Genomic DNA, 19,535 nt, shown 5'->3' with positions numbered 1-19,535 from the left:
GGTTATCCAGCTGCACAAAGGCAGAGCAAGAGGCTCTACAGAGGGTGGTGAAGGCGGCAGGCAGGATTGTCGGGACTCCTCTATCAAACATCACCTCCGTCTTCACCTCCCGCTGCCTCCACCGCTCCAAGTGTATCATCAAGGACCAGTCTCACCCAGCACATCACCTCTTTCAGCTCCTTCCCTCAGGGAGGAGATACCGGTCCATACATGCCAAGAGTTAAAGATTTAAGAACAGCTTTTTCCCCCAAGCAGTCAGACTGTTAAACGCTCATTGACTGTCCCCTCACGTGCACCATGCACTTACCTGGACTTGATAATCACTGTTACCACTCATCATGCACTTTATTTAAAATATTCTGTTATGTACAGTGTTATATGTGTTTCATGTATGTATATATTGTACTACGGTCTGTGGGAGCTCCCCTGAAATTTCACTCACGGTCATATAAGAGTTTTAATGTAGAAGGTTTTATTAATGAAATGTTGGGTATAAACTGGGAGGAGGTATGTTGTGAGGATGACCCAGAGGTTGCACTGGACTTATTTATGTCAGAAACAAATCAGCCCCATGGATAGATAGTAGCTTTTAATGAATTTTAATGAATGAGAGAGACATACTGTAGCCAAAAAAGCATCAGTGTGTTCCAGTTCTGCAGATGACAGACAAAAGTACCGTTCCTTACGTAATCAAGTCACAAAGTTAAATAAGGTGAGAAAAAGGGAATATTTTAAACCATGGTTATATGATGTTAGAAATGATGGTAAAAATCTATGGAATGTTTTAAATCAAATTATGGGTAGAAAATCCAATGTCTGTACACCTTTTGTTGAGTCATATGGAATTGTCCTAACCAAACCATGTGATATTGCCAACCATTTTAATGATTTTTATCACGTCACCAAAATCAGCCAATGGAAGCGAGGGGTTGCTATGTGCGGGGCTTGTATGTGCGGGGCTTGTAAGCGCTGGTCTGAACGGCTGCAGCTGGAAGCATCTCTGTAGTGTGGAGGCCCCTAGTCGCCCCCTAGGGCCCTAGTCACTAGGGGGAGATCGATGATATCCGCTATCAGCACCGACGGGTCCATGCTGTCTGTCATGAATAATGATCCAAATCTGCCTTATTCGTGTCGGGGCTGTGTCTATTCTTTTACCAATGGATTTCCATTTCCGCGTTCGCGTTCTGCGATCTGATTGGCCACTGACGTTTCTTAGGCGACTCTTTTGAAGTTGGTTAAGGTTAGAGTATGGAATCAGGGCTGGTGTTCTATCGCCCTGCTCTAAGACAAACTCTAACCTTAACCAACTTCGAAAGAGTGCCAAGCTTAACCAGTGAAAGAAAGAGGCGTCACACGATTGGCGCTACCAGAAACATCAGTGGCCAATCAGAGCGCAGAACGCGAACGCAGAACTGGAAATCCGTTGGTAAAAGTATTCAGGCGTCGGGGCTGGGATGTGGAGATGCAAGTTTTGACTTTTTATTGCTGTTTTTACCTCAAACGGAAAACCTCAAACTCTTATGAAGAGGAGAAAAAATACTCAAGATTAGCCACTTGCAGACGGCAGGGTGTGACGTACTGTATATTTTAGTTGATGAAATATTTTTGTTGACTAAAATATTTTAGTTGATGAAATATGTTTTCATTCAGTGTCACAGTATGACATCGATCTCCAAAATAAGAAAAAAAATAAAAATAAAATGTGGGGCCTCTAGTGACGAGGGGCCTCCAAAAATGTTTAAAATAAAAGTAAAAAAAAAATAAACAAATATTTGGGGCCTCTAGTGATGAGGGGCCTCCAAAAGGCCTCTAGTGACGAGGGGCCTCCAAAAGGCCTCGAGTGACGAGCGGCCTCCAAAAAAATTAAAAATTAAAGTTAAAATCTTTTTTTTTTAAATGTGGGGCCTCTTGTGACGAGGGGCCTCCAAAAGGCCTCTATAGTGACGAGTGGCCTCAAACAATAAAAATTAAAGTTAAAAAAAAATTAAAATAAATGTTGGGGCCTCTAGTGACGAGGGGCCTCCAAAAAAAATAAATAAGAAAATTTATTTTTAAATAATTTTTATTTTTTTTGAGGCCCCTCATCACTAGAGGCCCACGGGCCGCGGCCCGGTCGGCCCGGTCGTTAATCCGGCCCTGGGATGCAGACCAGAGAAAGTCGTTTGTCTTGTTTACATTAGGGTCCCCCATTTTCAATTCATAGTGACATTTAAGACATACGCAACGTACATGACATCATGACATTTATGGCATAGGGACATACATGACATACAGGTATATAGTACATATACCTTACATTTGTGACATATACGATATGCAAATATACAGTACTGTTTAGAATCTATCCTAACAGTGAATATATACATATGATGGGGAGAGAGGCGCTTGTGAAATTCTCCATCCCTGCATGGATAAAAATCCGGCTGACAGGCTATTTATGTTCTATGTATATCTTGTTGCAAAATAATAATAATAATAATAATAATAATAATAATAATAATAATAATAATAATAATAATAATAATAATAATAATAATAATAATAATAATAATAATAATAATAATAATAATAATAATAATAATAATAATAATAATAATAATAATAGCCCCATTAAAATACTCAGTAGTGTCGACACTCAGTGTCGTTAGTACAGTTAGTTGTTTTGTTTTATGCGCTTATCTGTTATTTAGTTAGGCCTACTGGACATTTTCGTTGACATAAGTACATTTTCCATTTTTGTTTATTTATTAAGTTAATATAAAACGTGTTTAGAAAATGTTTAAGTTTGTTAAAAAAATATTATTAAATGGCGAGTTTTTTTGTTGTTCGCTAATTTCTCGCCACATTAATCTGTCCACGCTGAGTCCATGATTAACTTACTGGGCTGTCCAAAACTGAAGATTAGCCACCTGCAGATGGCAGGGAGAGGTGCGGGGTGTGGCGTATATTTTAGTTGATGAAATATTAAACACTTTTTAATTTATAAAATTTAATAAAAAATATCCGTTATTTATTTCCATATTATTATAATTTTTCAAACCTATAGAGCCACTGCAGAGTGGCTGAAGAGCCGCATGCCGACCCCTGCTCTAGACTATGCGTTTAACATGGCTACACGGATCCACTGAAACGGATATTTAAAATGCGTTTCCAAAAATGCCGCTTATATGTGGATGACAGGCCCAAACGTAGAGGAAAATGTGCACTTTGCAAAATATCCGTACTCGTACGTATGGAGGCATTAATGGTATACAGTAGCTTCTGTGCTGACCGTCCCAGAAAAAATGTTCTTAATTTGTTCAATTGTACAGAAAGTTTCAACATTTATGGAGTGGATGATTATGATTAGCCCATAGGCCTGTACAATAGTTGGAGATGCAGAGTGAGCATAGATTATAGGCTGCAAATGACAAACTGAAAGCACTTTAAGTGCTGCTTGAGGAAAAGACGTTTGAGGTATGGGTAAGTAAGTAAGTACAGTTTACTTAGTATCGCAAAGAAGAGTGGGCCCACAACATTATTGTGATTGTGATTTTGTTTACACATTTTGTTTTTGTAAAAGAAAATCCACTATAATGGATTGGATGGAATAAATGTCTATCTTGAAGAAATATAAATGAATCAAGGTTTTCATCACTACTGATTTGCTTTGAACTGAACAAATTGACAAAGACACATTTATACTTATTTATACAATATTGTATGGAAATGATAACTAATTTAGTCTACACACTACATAAGGGACAGAGTTTTACTGAGTGTATATTGCACTTCTTACACTTGATAGAAAGAAAACAAGCCAAGGCCAATGAGTCTCAGGTTGAAAAAACCTATTAATTGTTTAATTTCTCTTTTAGCAAACATTGAAAACAGCTTGCACAGACCCGAACACTACACAAGGGGTAAACTCCAAATGATCTATAACATGTGTTCCCCCAGGTGCTGAATCAGGAGCAGTGGGAGCGAGAGGTGAGGTCAGCGTCCAGCCTGGACGAGCTGCTGAGGCTGACAGACTTCCCAGACTGGAAGCTGTGGAAGTGTCGTTTGAAGCTGCAGCAGCCAGAAACCCAGATATCTCAAACTGAACTCCGTACGCCTTCCGCCGCCCTTTCAGCAGGATCCCACCGGTCCACACGCTACGCTGCCGACTCCTACAATCTGGAGATACTTAAAGGTTGGCTACAAAACACGTCTACGGAACATGAAACTGAGTGTGTGTCACTGTGTCAGTGTTGTAGTCGAGTCACTAAATCTCGAGTCCGAGTCGAGTCTCAAGTGTCGAGTCCCTAGTGTTGGAGTCCGAGTCCGAGTCCAAGTCTGAGTCACCAAAGAAGAGCCAGAGTCAAGTCCGAGTCTAAGGCCATGGTTAGACTAGGTGTTTTTGTTTTCGTTTTGTTGCTGAATGAATACGTTTGCTGTCCCTGTTAAATAGAAATGCCGTTTTGAAACCCAAATCGCAGGGAGGTTTTGCACTACCCAATTTCTTGGCCTACTATTGGGCTGCAAATATTCACAGCATTCTCTATTGGAGTCATTCCCATTACGGACTCTGTCAGTGGGTACCGGCATGGGTGGACATGGAAAGGGCATCTTGTTCTAGAACATCTTTGCAATCCTTAGTTTGCACTTCGCTCCCAGTCACAACCACCCAGTACACCAACAACCAGGGGCGGACTCAGGCTGTTTGAAGGGCAGGGGCGAAAATAAAAAAGGGCACCTACTGCACAACATGGGACCCCATCAGTAAGCAAAAAGCTATGATGCGTCATGTATGGTGAAATAGTCTTCATCCTTGATTAACACTTTGGCGACCAAAGTCCTGCGGCGATTTATAGTCCAGAGGACCGAGCGTTGTCAACAAACCGATGTACTTTCTAACAGCTATATATATACTTTATAGTATTGCTATCTGTCCATTCTCATTGTCACTTGAGTGCATAAACCGTGCCTTCATAATGGCTTAAAGAAAATAAAAATCCATCGGTTGGTTGTCATTTTATAGCGCCGTGAATATAAGGTTTATCGCAGTTTTCGCCTCGTCTTTTTTCTGGGGAGCTAGATAATACAGTAGGCTAAAGGCTAGTCACGTTATATCAAACGCCATTTCTGCTGTATATATACGAATGAAATAAAACAAACTGCGTAGCATCCGGACTATTACAGAGCATCTATGGATGAAATGGGGGCGGCGGGGGACGCCGATTACTATTATTGATTAGCAATAGTGTGCGTTCAAGTAGCCATTTTCACTGATCGATCACGTTGCGTTTTAAAACAATGTCCAATCCAGCTGTAATTTGGGGGAATAGTATCCTACCGTCAGCCCATGTGATCACCGGCAGCATTTCGTCATTAGTCATCGGAATCTGGTAGATCGATATGTCCATTGGCTGATCATAAATCCCATTATTCCAGGCTGAAATCTGCGTTTGGTAACGTGATCAAAGATTGAGTATGTTCGGCTGGGATCGAGGCTCATATGAAACGCCCACAGACAGTAATTTTTTTTTTTTTCAATCGCCCTCAATGATACTGCAGTGGAGCGATGGCGCCCCTAAGCGGATCTGGCCGGTATTGCATGTTTCGAAAATCAAATATGCGGGTAGGTCCTGCAAGTCGATCGGGGACGTTAATAGCGTTATTGTTATGGAATAAAACAATAACAACTCGCCACGAGTTAACTCGTGGCTCTGGTCCACAACGCATGGCACCGTAACACGTATAAACTCGTGGCTGGTCCTTAAAGTGTTAAGATTAACATTAGAATAACATAGACAATCCAGATTAATAGTATAACCACACCTCTATGATAAAAACACACAGGGAACAATACACCTTTAACATTTTTATTTCATAAAACAGTTTAACAGTTAAAGTTAATTCGAGTGCCGTTGAGCTTCTTCCTTTCTCTCTCCTCCCCTTCTCTCCTCATGTCCTCTCCTCCTGTACTCCCCCTCTCCTCTCATTCTCACCTCCTGTCCTCTCCTCCCCTTCTCTCCTCATGTCCTCTCCTCCTGTACTCCCCCTCTCCTCTCATTCTCACCTCCTGTCCTCTCCTCCCCTTCTCTCCTCTTATACTCCCCTTCTCTCCTCCTGTACTCCCCTTCTCTCCTCCTATACTCCCCTTCTCTCCTCCTGTACTCCCCTTCTTTCCTCCTGTCCTCTCCTCCTGTACTCCCCCTCTCCTCTCATTATCTCCTCCTGTCCTTTCCTCCCCTTCTCTCCTCCTATACTCCCCTACTCTCCTCCTGTACTCCCCTTCTCTCCTCATGTCCTCTCCTCCTGTACTCCCCCTCTCCTCTCATTCTCTCCTCCTGTCCTCTCCTCCCCTTCTCTCCTCCTATACTCCCCTACTCTCCTCCTGTACTCCCCTTCTCTCCTCCTGTACTCCCCTTCTCTCCTCCTGTCCTCTCCTCCCCTTCTCTCCTCCTATACTCCCCTACTCTCCTCCTGTACTCCCCTTCTCTCCTCCTGTACTCCCCTTCTCTCCTCCTGTACTCCCCTTCTCTCCTCCTGTACTCCCCTTCTCTCCTCCTGTACTCCCCTTCTCTCCTCCTATACTCCCCTTCTCTCCTCCTATACTCCCCTTCTCTCCTCCTGTCCACTCCTTCTCTCCTCCTGTCCTCTCCTCTCCTTCTCTCCTCCTGTCCTTTACTCTCCTTCTCTCATCCTGTCCTCTCATTCTCTCCCTCTCTTTCTCTCCCTCCCCCTCCCTATCTTCAGAATAGAGCAACAAAACTCAACAAATCTATCAGAGTGGTGGTCTATGCTGTGCTTCTGAACATGGGCTGGATCAGTGGGATATTTTAATGGCAACAGGAGAGCATTCAAGTTATTTGTTGTTGTGTCACCATCATTTCTCTCCATAGCATTATCTGCATTCTCTCTTTCCTCCACTTCTTCATTGTTTCTCTCCATACAATCATCTGCATTTTCTCCTTCCTCCACTTCTTCACCATCTCTCTCCATAGCATTATCTGCATTTTCTCCTTCCTCCACTTCTTCACCATCTCTCTCCATAGCATTATCTGCATTCTCTCTTTCCTCCACTTCTTCATCGTTTCTCTCCATACAATCATCTGCATTTTCTCCTTCCTCCACTTCTTCACCATTTCCCTTGTGAATATCTCCATCTTCATTGTCTGTACTGTCTTTATCTAAGGTGGAGCAAATAATATTAGTTTTATAATAGTAATTGTACTGTATATAATATTTGTACTGTAGCCTACAATGTTATAATTGTATTATAAAATAATATGTCATATAGCACTACCACTAGCCTTCTTGCCTTGATTGGAATAAAAACGGTCTATGGTTGGTCAATTTAAATGTTTAAGACAAATTTTTCTGTCCAAAAAGACCATGTTAGCACCAGATTCTCAGTTATAATCCAAACTATGGCTCTGTGAGACAAGCAGCTTGTACATGTAGATAGTAGTGAGGACTTACAAATACATACCTGTATCCTTATATCCTCCCTTACTATTATTGCTTTGGACCCAATTTTTCAAAGAGAAGCTGCCTCTCGCAGCATTTCTCAGATGCTTTTTAACATTCTTCCGATTTCTCTCTCTCCTTGGCATTCTGTAATCATAGAATATAGGCCAATGCTAAACCCACTTTTAAGTTTACTACCACTCTTAAATTAACTTTAAAAAGCAATCCACACTGAACTTTAAAGTGCTATGGGTATATTTTGTGCAAACTATCCTAAAGTAATGTGTACACTTTATTTCTAAATTGAGAACACAGGTTAGCATTATAGCATATAATCAGCTAAGCAAGGTACCTGTTTAGTTAGCTAGCTACAGTAGTAATAAAGCTAGCCTACACTAGCCTAGGCTAAAACATACTGCCATCAATAAAAACACGTGCAGTGTACATACATTAGTATTTAGTAATGCATAATTGGTAAAACAAACTAAATTTTTTCAACTTCAAAGAAAGCTTGCTGTATTACCTACCTCACACAGCAGTAGGATGCAGGGTTACAGCCATCTGGCATCTGAACATTCAAGAGGGGGTGTGTCTAAAACTTAACCCTCCAGTCACCCTTGTCGTAATTCTCTGCAAATAGCCTTTTTTTCATGTGTGTTTGTGGATAGCGTTGGCTATATTTTATGAATATGCCAGGAAAGTATCTCAGTATCACATCTTTGACTCACGTTACAATAATCAATATATTTATTTTTTTCAAAAATCACTATTAAGCGTGTGGCATAAAAGTGTCACGCCATCCACTAGGGCTGGGCAATTACTCGAAATAAAATTGCGATCTCGATTCATAGACCTATGCAATCTCATTTCTAAATTATGAAGATTTTTTTTATTAAAAAAGATAAAAAAAAAAAGTTAAGTAAACTTTTTTAAATGATGACGATTCTGACTTGAGTTATTTTGTATGTTACAATAGACTTTTAAGTTTAAGTCAAGCACTTTCATGTATGTTATGTTAAGTTTAAGTCAAGCACTTTGATATGTTATGTTGTCTGTTTAAGAAAGAGTGCAATCAATTATTTTATTGAAAAAATAAGAATCGTGTGAGAGAATCGTGATCTCAATTATTAGAGAGAAAAAAATCGTGATTCACATTTGAGCAAGAATCGCCCAGCCCTACAGTACCATCCACCCTAGTTACAGAAATGAACAGGTTGATGCATGCGTGCGTGCGTGTGTGTGTGTGTCTGGCTTTGACCCCAGCCTGGCTGACTATTCTGCCCAGAGACCCAGATGCAGGTGCAGATGCAAGTTTCAAGTTTGTTTATTTGTTTATGCACCTGAAGTGAAACAAAAACCCCCACACTAAGCACTCCCTGGGCCATGCTCTAGGGCAGGGGTCAGCAACCTTTACTATCAAAAGAGTCCCCCCCCCCCCCCCCCCCCCCCCTCCAACAAACTAAAATTAATCTGGAGCCGCAAAACCAATTTACCCTTAAAATGAAGATAACAGTGTATAACGTTTTATATATAGTTATCCCCAAGCATACCCCATATTTAGCATAAATGTTCACGTTTAACCATTAGAGGGGCACCAATAGGGCATGTCCTCTAATTTTCTCCACTCAAAAGGGCACTTTTTTCGTGACATTATTTAACCGTCGGGGCACATGGTCAAGTTTAGACCATTGGAAGGGCACCAATGGGCACGTCCTCTCATTTTCAACACTCAAAAAGGGCATTTTAGCACAATGTTTTCAACTGTGGGGGCACATGGTCACGTTTAACCATTAGAGGGGCACCAATAGGGCACGTCCTCTAATTGTCTCCACTCAAAAGAGCACTTTTTTCGTGACATTATTTAACCGTCGGGGCACATGGTCAAGTTTAGACCATTGGAAGGGCACCAATGGGCACGTCCTCTCATTTTCAACACTCAAAAAGGGCATTTTAGCGCAATGTTTTCAACTGTGGGGGCACATGGTCACGTTTAACCATTAGAGGGGCACCAATAGGGCAGGTCCTCTAAATTCTTTTACTCAAAAGGGCACTTTTGCGTGATATTATTTAACCGTGGGGCACATGGTCAAGTTTAGACCATTGGAAGAGCACCAATAGGGCACACCTTCTAATTTTTCGCCACTCAAAAGGGCACTTTAGCGCGCGTTTTTCAACCGTGGGGGCACCAATAGGGCACGTCCTCTCATTTCTTTCACTCAAAAGGGCACTTTTGCGTGATATTATTTAACCGTGGGGCACATGGTCAAGTTTAGACCATTGGAAGAGCACCAATAGGGCACGTCCTCTAATTTCTTTCACTCAAAAGGGCACTTAAGCGCACGTTTTTCAACCGTGGGGGCACCAATAGGGCACATCGTCTAATTTCTTTCACTCAAAAGGGCACTTAAGCGCGCGTTTTTCAACCGTGGGGGCACCAATAGGGCACATCCTCTAATTTCTTTCACTCAAAAGGGCACTTAAGCGCGCGTTTTTTGACCGTGGGGGCACCATTAGGGCACATCCTCTAATTTCTTTCACTCAAAAGGGCACTTAAGCACGCGTTTTTCAACCGTGGGGGCACCAATAGGGCACATCCTCTAATTTCTTTCACTCAAAAGCCAAAAGGGCACTTAAGCGAGTGTTTTTCGACCGTGGGAGCACCAGGGGGGGGGGGGGGGGCTAATCTATCTAACAACACCATATAACATAACATCATATCCCTTTCCCTACCCTCCTCAGTATTGGCTATAAGACAAAACTGGGAGTCCGATCTAAATCACCAATTTACAGACAAAGAATGGGAAAATGCTCTTGCCCGAATACACTCTTCTTCAATATGTGCCCGCCATTCACTGATACAGTTCAAGCTCCTCCACCGTCTATATTGGTCAAAGACTAGACTTGCGAAGATAAATCCTGGCATGGATCCCACATGCGACCGGTGCCACCAAGCCCCTGGCTCACTTATTCATATGTTTTGGCATTGTCCAGCACTGGCCCCTTTCTGGACTTCCATTTTTAAATCTTATTCAGACATATTTTTTATGAATGTTGACCCATGCAGCTCTTATTGTATTATTTGGTCTGACACCGGAGAACGCTGCAATATCTATTGGGCAATCCAATGCCATGGCCTTTGCCTCACTCATTGCCAGACACCTCATCCTATTCAACTGGAAGGCAGCCACTCCCCCCTCACACTTACACTGGATGAGGGATGTTATGTCTCTTATACATATAGAGAAAATCAGATTTACAACACAAGGCCACACAGATACCTTCCACAAAACATGGCAGCCCTTCCTATCTCATTTCAAAACCCATATGACTCCTTCTAAACTTGGGACCCCATGACCCCCCTCCTCCTCCTATCTACCTTCCTGACACTGCTAGCCTACGTATGGCTGGCGAGATGGCATTGTGGTGGTCTGCTAAGGGTGTTAAATTTACCTTCCATTTTATTTGTTTTACCATCTGGAAATTACGCTACTAAAATGGAGAGTATCGCTTATATTATATATTATTATTACGGTCTTTCCTATTTATATATATATATATATATATATATATTTTATTTTACTTCATTTCTTTTTGCGTAGCTTTGTCTGTCACATCTGTATTTATGTTTAATTATTTAATTATTTAAATTTTTTATTAAAATTTTTTATTTTACATGTATGTTTGTCGTCGCCCTCACTGGGTGGGATGGGGTGGGATTAGGGGATAGGAATGGGGAAGGAAATGGAAGTTGTATAATTTGGATAACTGAAATGTACTGTATAAATATGTACTAATTCTTCCAATAAAAAAAAGATAAACCCAGAAATGCCGTTTTGGCAGGAAAACGCGGTGCCCTACTGACAACGCTGAAATTGTGTTTCCGTTTTGGAAAAACGGCAAAACCGCCGACAACGTGTCGTGTAATCTGCGCGGAGCCATTGTTGCTCAACGCCCATGTGCAGTAGACAGGGGCGGACCTTCCTACAGGCGATATAGGCGGTCGCCTAGAGCGCCACCCAGAGGGGGGTGCCAAAAAAAAAAAATATTATTTTATTTTATTTCTCTGTGCAGTTTTGGCGCCCCCCTTTATATCTGCCCCTGGCAGTAGATACCCACATCTGCATGCCCTCACCAACGTCCGGTGACGACAAAGCTGTCCCAAATAGCTGCAGCTACCATGTGTTGTCAAGTTATTGTTATAAGGACCCCAGTCCAAGCTACAACAGTCTGCATTCCCTTAACAATTGTTTGTATTGAGTCGTATTGTATTGTACCCATTCTGCAATATGTTAAACATCCATTCATTCTGCTAGCATTAACGATTGCATGAGCAGCTGGCTAACGTGAGCTAACATTAGCTATCAGACCCTGTTAGCTCAGAGCTCCTCTTTCAATCTTAACAAGCATTAAACAAAATGGCCCAGTCATCTATTCACCTTTGTTTAATACACGAGGCGTTGTCTAATGTTATCTAGCTACTGATAGCTCCTGATATCATCAGTTAGTGCTGGCTGGCTAACTAACGTGAGCTAACGTTAGCTGCTAGCCACAATGCTATACTGTTATACTGGCATATTCCATTCACGTTAGCATGTAAGCTAACAAAATCGGCGCCGATGAGACTAAATGCCGCTCTTGGTGGTCAATTGTGTTGATGTTAGTATTGTTTCATCAACAAATGAGAGGCAGAACACACAGTGAATGTATCTGTTTTGTTTATTGCACTTTCTTTGCTGAAAAATAAGTGTTACATTGGCTAAATATCTCACGGAGGCATTTAAAGATGGCGGCTTGTTGACTTTTTTTGCAGGAAGTGTATTGGCACATTCAAGTTCTGATTGGTTGAAAATTGCCTTCATGTTCGCCACCTACTGCTTTGGCATTGTACTACATCACTGTGCTCAGGAGGCAAAACGAAAGTGCTCAGGTTGCAAAACAAATGTCTAACTCGGCTGCCACTACGTTGCGACCTGGAAAAGCTAAACTCATCTTGAAAACGAAACGAAAACACCCTATTTGTAACCGACGCCTAAGTCATCAAGGTTGAGTCCACTCAGTCAAAGAGCTGACATATAAATAAAAAAAGGTCTGCATTAAACATAAATAACACAGTGGTCACCAATTCAAAGGGAGTTTATTTACTTTGTGACACAATAGCCAAACAAATGCACTAGCCATCAATATCGTATGCCAAATGATTAGGGCCTATTACAAAAAGAATAATAATAATAATAATAATAATAATAATAATAATAATAATAATAATAATAATAATAATAATAATAATAATAATAATAATAATTAATAATAATAATAATAATAATAATAATAATAATAATAATAATAATAATAATATAATAATAATAATAATAAAGTATTTATCAATTAACAAGTCCAAGTCAGAGTCTGCACCTTCCGAGTCCGAATGCAGTCAATGCTAGAGTCCATATCCAAGTCAGAGTAATCAGTGCTCAAGTCCAAGTCGAGTCACGAGTCCTGAAAATCAGTCCAGGACTCGAGTACTACAACACTGGTGTGTGTGTGGAGCCGGGGGGGGTGGGCATTCCATGTGTGTCTTTCTTATCATTTCTTGCGTGTCTTCCATAGCCATAGATGAGGAGTGGCAGCGAACCCAGTGTATGCCCAGGGAGACATGTGTTGATGTGGCCAAGGAACTGGGCACCAACCCCTCAATGTTCTTCAAACCACCGTGTGTGTCTGTCTACAGGTGTGTGTTTTGCCTCAAAACAGATCTAGATCATTTCCACGCATGAATATCTTGGCCCACTTTCACGATTCTATTGTGAGAGGTGTCGCTCTTTTGCATTCTTTGTCCGTTGATGATTTATGTTCATCTTCCTTTGAGTGACTATACAAATAATCAGCTTGTCCAACGGAGATATCATATTATGATTTGTATATCATCCCATACGTACAGTTCCCTATATAAATGATGCTATATAAATTAAATGTATTATTATTATTATTATTAAATCTGCCCTTGTTTGTTACATTATGCTCCCTTGCATGTTAGTCAGTATTTATTTGATATATATATATAGTTATTAGAGGTCATATATAATTTCCCATATGTATACAGTATTATTTGATTTATTATATTTGATTTATTTTACAATATTATTTTATTTAAAAAAAAAACTAAAGAATCATGTTTTGTTATTTATTTACCTCTTGTATTCTGTTCCAACCTGTGTATTGCTGTTGACACAAGCCCCCCCCCCCCCCCCCCCCCATATCATATCATACTGTATGTCTGGCTACAGGTGTAATGGCTGCTGTAATAAAGAGGGTGTCACCTGCAGAAACACAACTACAACATACGTCAATAAAACTGTGAGTCCAAACTTATTTTCACCTTGCAAGTCGATATTCCATCACTCGGGTGTGGAGCCATACTATAATCTTCTGGGGAATACTGAAAATGAAAGTAATATCCTGTGTTTGAATTGTGGAAAGTGACACATGTTGGCTCAGGTCTGTCAATACATATTGCAATGGCTGCCTCCAGCGAAATAGACAGTGGAAAATCTGAAGATATACTACTGTATGTCGGCATTCTAAAACATTCACACCGCTTACCTCAGCTGTGTTATGTTAACAGGTTAGAGCAGCCACACAGTGACCATGTTAACAGGTTAATTTACAGAAATTTCGTCTAAAAGTACATGCCCGAGTAAATGGAAGATTGTTCCACTTCCACGTCAATTTCCATGTTCTTGGTAACCAGGGACATCTATGGACCTCGGGGAATGTATTCCCAGTGTCAGAAACATTGTGTCTGTTACTAGGCTTTAGGGATGTTCGATATTGTCTTTTTTACCGATACCGATATACCGCTATTGTCCAACTCTTAATTTCCGATACCGATATCAACCGATACCGATATATGCAGGGTTTCCCCCCCCCAAAAAAACGGAATAATTTCAGGTAATTAATATTACATATCTCTTGTCGTGGAATTAACACAACATTATGCATACTTTTGACAATAAATAAAATCTGAATTTGTTCTTACTTGCTTGCCTGGGTAAATAAAGGTTAAATAAATGTAAAAAAATTTATAAAAATAAAATAAAATAAAAATTTTAACCGATACCGATAATTTCCGATATCACATTTTAATGACAATATCGGCAGATAATATCGGTAGGCCGATAATAACGGACATCCCTACTAGGCTTGAGTAAATTGTGATGAAACAAAGGAGAATATAAATTATGATATTTTCTTTGCATCTTTTCCGGTGATTAACCCTTTCACTGCCACACTACAGAAGGTTAACCCTTTACTATCACACTACAGACGGTTTTGCTGTCGTGTGGCCATGAAAGGGTTAACATTCTGTGTATTGTCGCAGTGAAAGTGTTAACCGTTTGGTAGTGCGGCAGTGAAAGGGTTAACACCATGTTACAATTGTGCAACCTCCGACCTCGTTCACTGAGCTCATTCAGCACCTTCTTGAGATCAAGTGTACAATAAATCTAAGCAAATGAATAAAGGGAAGATGATTAAACAGAAGGATTTGTAGATACAGTAATAATTATAATCCATTCAAAATGTAATTATGAACTATAAATGACCTTATTATGGCTCCTCTTTCAAATGGCAGTGTTAAATCTGGATTTCTTCGCAGTTTTACCATCAAAGAGAGAAAGAATTCACATTAGTCCGATAAATTCTTATTTTCTGAACATTTTAAAAACATCGGTAAACAAACGTAGTGCTGAAAATAGGGTTATGGTCTTTACTCTTGGCTACATTTGAAAAAGAAACACACCATTAATTAATACGGTCTGTATTGATCGATTTATGATAAAACAGCAGGGTCCCCCGATTGGGGGACCTTACAGCTTAAGGCATTAAAGCAGCCACACAGTGACCATGTTAACAGGTTAGAGCAGCCACACAGTGACCATGTTAACAGGTTAGAGCAGCCACACAGTGACCATGTTAACAGGTTAGAGCAGCTACACAGTGACCATGTTAACAGGTTAGAGCAGCCACACAGTGACCATGTTAACAGGTTAGAACAGCCACACAGTGACCATGTTAACAGGTTAGAGCAGCCACACAGTGACCATGTTAACAGGTTAGAGCAGCTACACAGTGACCATGTTAACAGGTTAGAGCAGCCACACAGTGACCATGTTAACAGGTTTGAGCAGCCACACAGTGACCATGTTAACAGGTTAGAGCAGCAACACAGTGACCATGTTAACAGGTTAGAACAGCCACACAGTTACCATGTTAACAGGTTAGAACAGCCACACAGTGACCATGTTAACAGGTTAGAACAGTGACCATGTTAACAGGTTAGAGCAGCCACACAGTGACCATGTTAACAGGTTAGAACAGTGACCATGTTAACAGGTTAGAACAGTGACCATGTTAACAGGTTAGAACAGTGACCATGTTAACAGGTTAGAACAGCCACACAGTGACCATGTTAACAGGTTAGAACAGCCACACAGTGACCATGTTAACAGGTTAGAGCAGCCACACAGTGACCATGTTAACAGGTTAGAGCAGCCACACAGTGACCATGTTAACAGGTTAGAGCAGCCATACAGTGACCATGTTAACAGGTTAGAACAGCCACACAGTGACCATGTTAACAGGTTAGAGCAACTAGTGACCATGTTAATAGGTTAGAGCAGCTAGTGACCATGTTAACAGAGCAGCAGTGTGTCATTTTAAAGGTTCGGCACCAGGCCTATTTTCTAGTGTGAGACACAAGGTCCTTGACAAATTAAACAGTGAAAATGCTCTGTTGATGACGCTGTCTTTGTGGAGCAGTCATTAATGTCTGTGTGCGTGTCCGTGTGCGTGTGTGTGTGCGTGTGTGCTCTCCCGCTCCAGCTTCTGAGTGTGATCCCATTCAAGTTTGGCCCTGAGCCGGTGCTGATAAAAGTAGCCAATCATACGGAATGTAGGTGCATGGAACCCGCCATCATACGACGAAACGCTCGACCCCACCGGAGGAATGGGTAAGTCCAACCTTCCATAGAAATACCTGCTACTCTCTCAGCTGTTAAAGAAACATTGTTCTCGGGAGGATATTGTTATTATTACTGTGATATTATTTTTATTCATAATATGTCAACAGTGGATATACAAAAAACTGACTAAATCAATATCGTAAGTCGCTTTGGATAAAAGCGTCAGCTAAATGACTAAATGTAAATGTAAATGTAAATATCGTCCCTCCCCACCTTCCCACCCACTGCCCTGTCTCCCCAATACTATAAAACATATCTAGGTTAGGTTTAGGTTTACTTTATTTGTTCAAGGGGGACAGTGTACATTAATAAAACATTTTACAAATGTAAATGCACCCAATTTTAGCCAAAAGGCTCATTTCCATTGGCAGTCCCCCTGCCAGAAGGTACAGGCTAAAATCCTGTGTAAAAAAAGGGTTAGCAATAAAAGCAGAATAAAATCAAGATAAATAACATTAGAATAAAAACACAACAAAAGCACATAGACATAGTAGGGATACAGGTCACAATACAGTCATGGACACAAGGACAGAGCACATCATGACATATTAAGAGATCCAGACATAGACAGACGCACCATATCCACACACACATACACACACAGACACCTCAGTGTTGACAGTTCTGGTTTTCAATGAGCCATCTGTTTGCATGTAGAATAAAGCAATTATTGTAATATTGTTGTCAAAATGATCATCATCATCATCATTATGATTATTATTATTATTACTACACACTATTCCATTTAGTTTTGTTTGTTTCCATTGCAGTTGCTCCCCCACGCATCAGCTGTCTGAAGCAGAAGACTCCAGAAGACTTTGTGCCAGTGGGCTGATCTGGGACTGTATGGCTGACAGATGTATACCCTATCCCTCTAGTAAACCAGGTGTGTGTGCGTGTGTGTGTGTGTTTGTTGTGTACTGTATGTATGTGTAAGTGTGTGCATGCTTGTACGCAGGGGTGTAAAGTACAAGTAATTGTACTTCGTTACAATACTTAAGTACTGTTTTGGGAGATTTGTACTTTACTCTAGTATTATTAGGTTTGTATACTTGTACTTTTACTCAATTACATTTCAGAGAAAAAAACATTTTTTACTCCTTACATTTAAAATGTAGACCTACAAAGTACAAAGTACAAATATCGCAGGTGCATCAATTTTAATTAGTATATTTGTTTCTCTGGCTGAATAAACGTTAACGTTGTTAATCCTGCGCCCGCACTTTATTTAAAAACAGCCAATCAAATCCCCATCAATGGAAAATGAACCCGCCCATACCCATGCTGATTGGTCCTTGTGCAAGACTAGAAAGCGGGGATCTTTGATTAAACACCTGCTATTAGAAGAATAGACAGTCAGAAAAAAAGTTTTTACTTTAACTTTTTAGTACTTAAGTACATTTGAAAGTAGAAACTTTTTTTCTTTTACTCAAGTGTGTTTTTAGCCAGATACTCTGACTTTTACTTGAGTAAGATTTTGAGACGGTATTAAGTATAATTTCTGGGTACTTTTTACACCGGTACGCACATGCAAGTGTGTACACATTATATGCAGATATCTTGGACTATCTGACTGCCTTGTGCTCTAACTTTGTAGTACCTACAAGTATGCCTTTTTAATACTGCTCCTTTGCCTCCCTCTGTTCAGAGTTCCCACTCAGTGTGTGGATGCCTGATTGTGAGATTGACGTGGAGCGCTGTGACTGTATCCCTAGACCCCAGCCCCCCCTCAGGCCCAGACCTGTCCAGCCCTGTCATCGCAACGCTACCGTCTGTGCAACCAAGAGACGGCACTTTGACCACAGTTCTTGCAGGTACATAGGGTGTGTGTGTGTGTGTATGTATGTGTGTGCGTGCGTGTGTGTGTGTGTGCATGTGTCGGTCTGTCCGTAGCATATCTTGAAAAGTAATGGCCAGATTGCTGTTACAATTTCTGTGTATTTTCACGACCCCAAGGAGGAAATCTATTTATTTGGTGACCCCATGAACTTTCCTTTAGCACCACTATATGGATCATCTAAAATCATGAATCATATAAAAAAAATCATCTACCCAGTAAAATGTTGCATGTGAAATTAACTGTGGTTGTTTGGTGGATTGTTTGGCCTTGGCGGAGGTCTGCATTCTACTGAATTGTTCTAGTTATCCATATTAACTCAGTAAACTCGGTCTGCAACTCAGTTTAAACAAATGTAACTGGATAATTGAATTTGTTACCAGAGTTACTTTAAAAATGTAATCGGTCATAGATTACTGCTTACCTGTTTACCATCTCATTCATAGGGCATAAAATGCAAAACAACACAAATAAAGTTACCTGGCTTGAAGAAGTGTTTTTTCTTGTATCCTCCATATTTAAACACAGTGCAGTTACCTCTCGTGGCCAGTGTGCCACTGTTCCATAGTTCAGCTTCAACTCTTGTTTTGGAAATTGCTGTAATAGTCTGTACGACCAACACAACAGAGGAACTGGTGATATTTGTGTTCTCTTCCAACATATAATTGTTCAAATAGGATGGTACTGGTAAAACCGACTGAAAGAGTCAAATTGACCCAATAATCTATGTTTATGAATCAGAAAACACTGTACTGTCATGGTCTTAGCCCCTAACATTATGCTAAACCTGAGTTTAGTGAGTGTTAGCCCCTTGAATGAATTTTTTTTATAATTTTTTTGCCACAGTGTATATTGTTCAGTCTATTGTGTCCATTGGTTACACATAATATGATTTGTCCTACTAAATTAATTCTCTTTTATTCACAGGTGCAAGTGACACAAGTACCAGTGGACCCTGGGAATAATAACGATCTGCTTGGCTTAGAAGTAGCCTATGGAAGCAGAGACAAAAGGCTCATAATTTATTTATAACCCTATTTATACCAATCACTTTAACTAATTAAAATCCTTTATTCCTGAGGTATTAACTCAAATGACCATGTTAATAAATATTTTAACATGCATTGCTTTACGTTTTAAATCAATGTGTAATATTTGATTTGTACATCTGTACTTTATGCACTGAACAAACATGTATTTTTCATTAAAAGATTGATATTTTTATAGTTTTATCACATTAT

The 19,535-nt window shown here is 40.3% G+C and overlaps 1 protein-coding gene across 1 annotated transcript in view; it reads left to right on the top strand.

Annotated features, from left to right (window-relative positions):
• The window catches only part of vegfd (vascular endothelial growth factor D), a 31,132-nt gene extending 11,597 nt beyond the window's left edge, over positions 1-19,535 (top strand). The window contains exons 2-8 of the mRNA XM_084337537.1: positions 3,940-4,174; positions 13,045-13,165; positions 13,722-13,791; positions 16,318-16,445; positions 17,228-17,343; positions 18,106-18,271; positions 19,222-19,535. Of these exons, the coding sequence (XP_084193663.1) occupies positions 3,940-4,174; positions 13,045-13,165; positions 13,722-13,791; positions 16,318-16,445; positions 17,228-17,343; positions 18,106-18,271; positions 19,222-19,231 (846 nt within the window). The 3' untranslated portion in view covers positions 19,232-19,535. The remainder of the gene's footprint in view (positions 1-3,939; positions 4,175-13,044; positions 13,166-13,721; positions 13,792-16,317; positions 16,446-17,227; positions 17,344-18,105; positions 18,272-19,221) is intronic.

Source organism: Notolepis coatsorum (assembly GCF_963971535.1).
Source record: "Notolepis coatsorum genome assembly, chromosome: 20".
Taxonomy (NCBI): Eukaryota; Metazoa; Chordata; class Actinopteri; order Aulopiformes; family Paralepididae; genus Notolepis; species Notolepis coatsorum.
The sequence above is the reverse complement of the archived record's forward strand: the minus strand, read 5'-3'. Positions and strand labels throughout refer to the sequence as shown.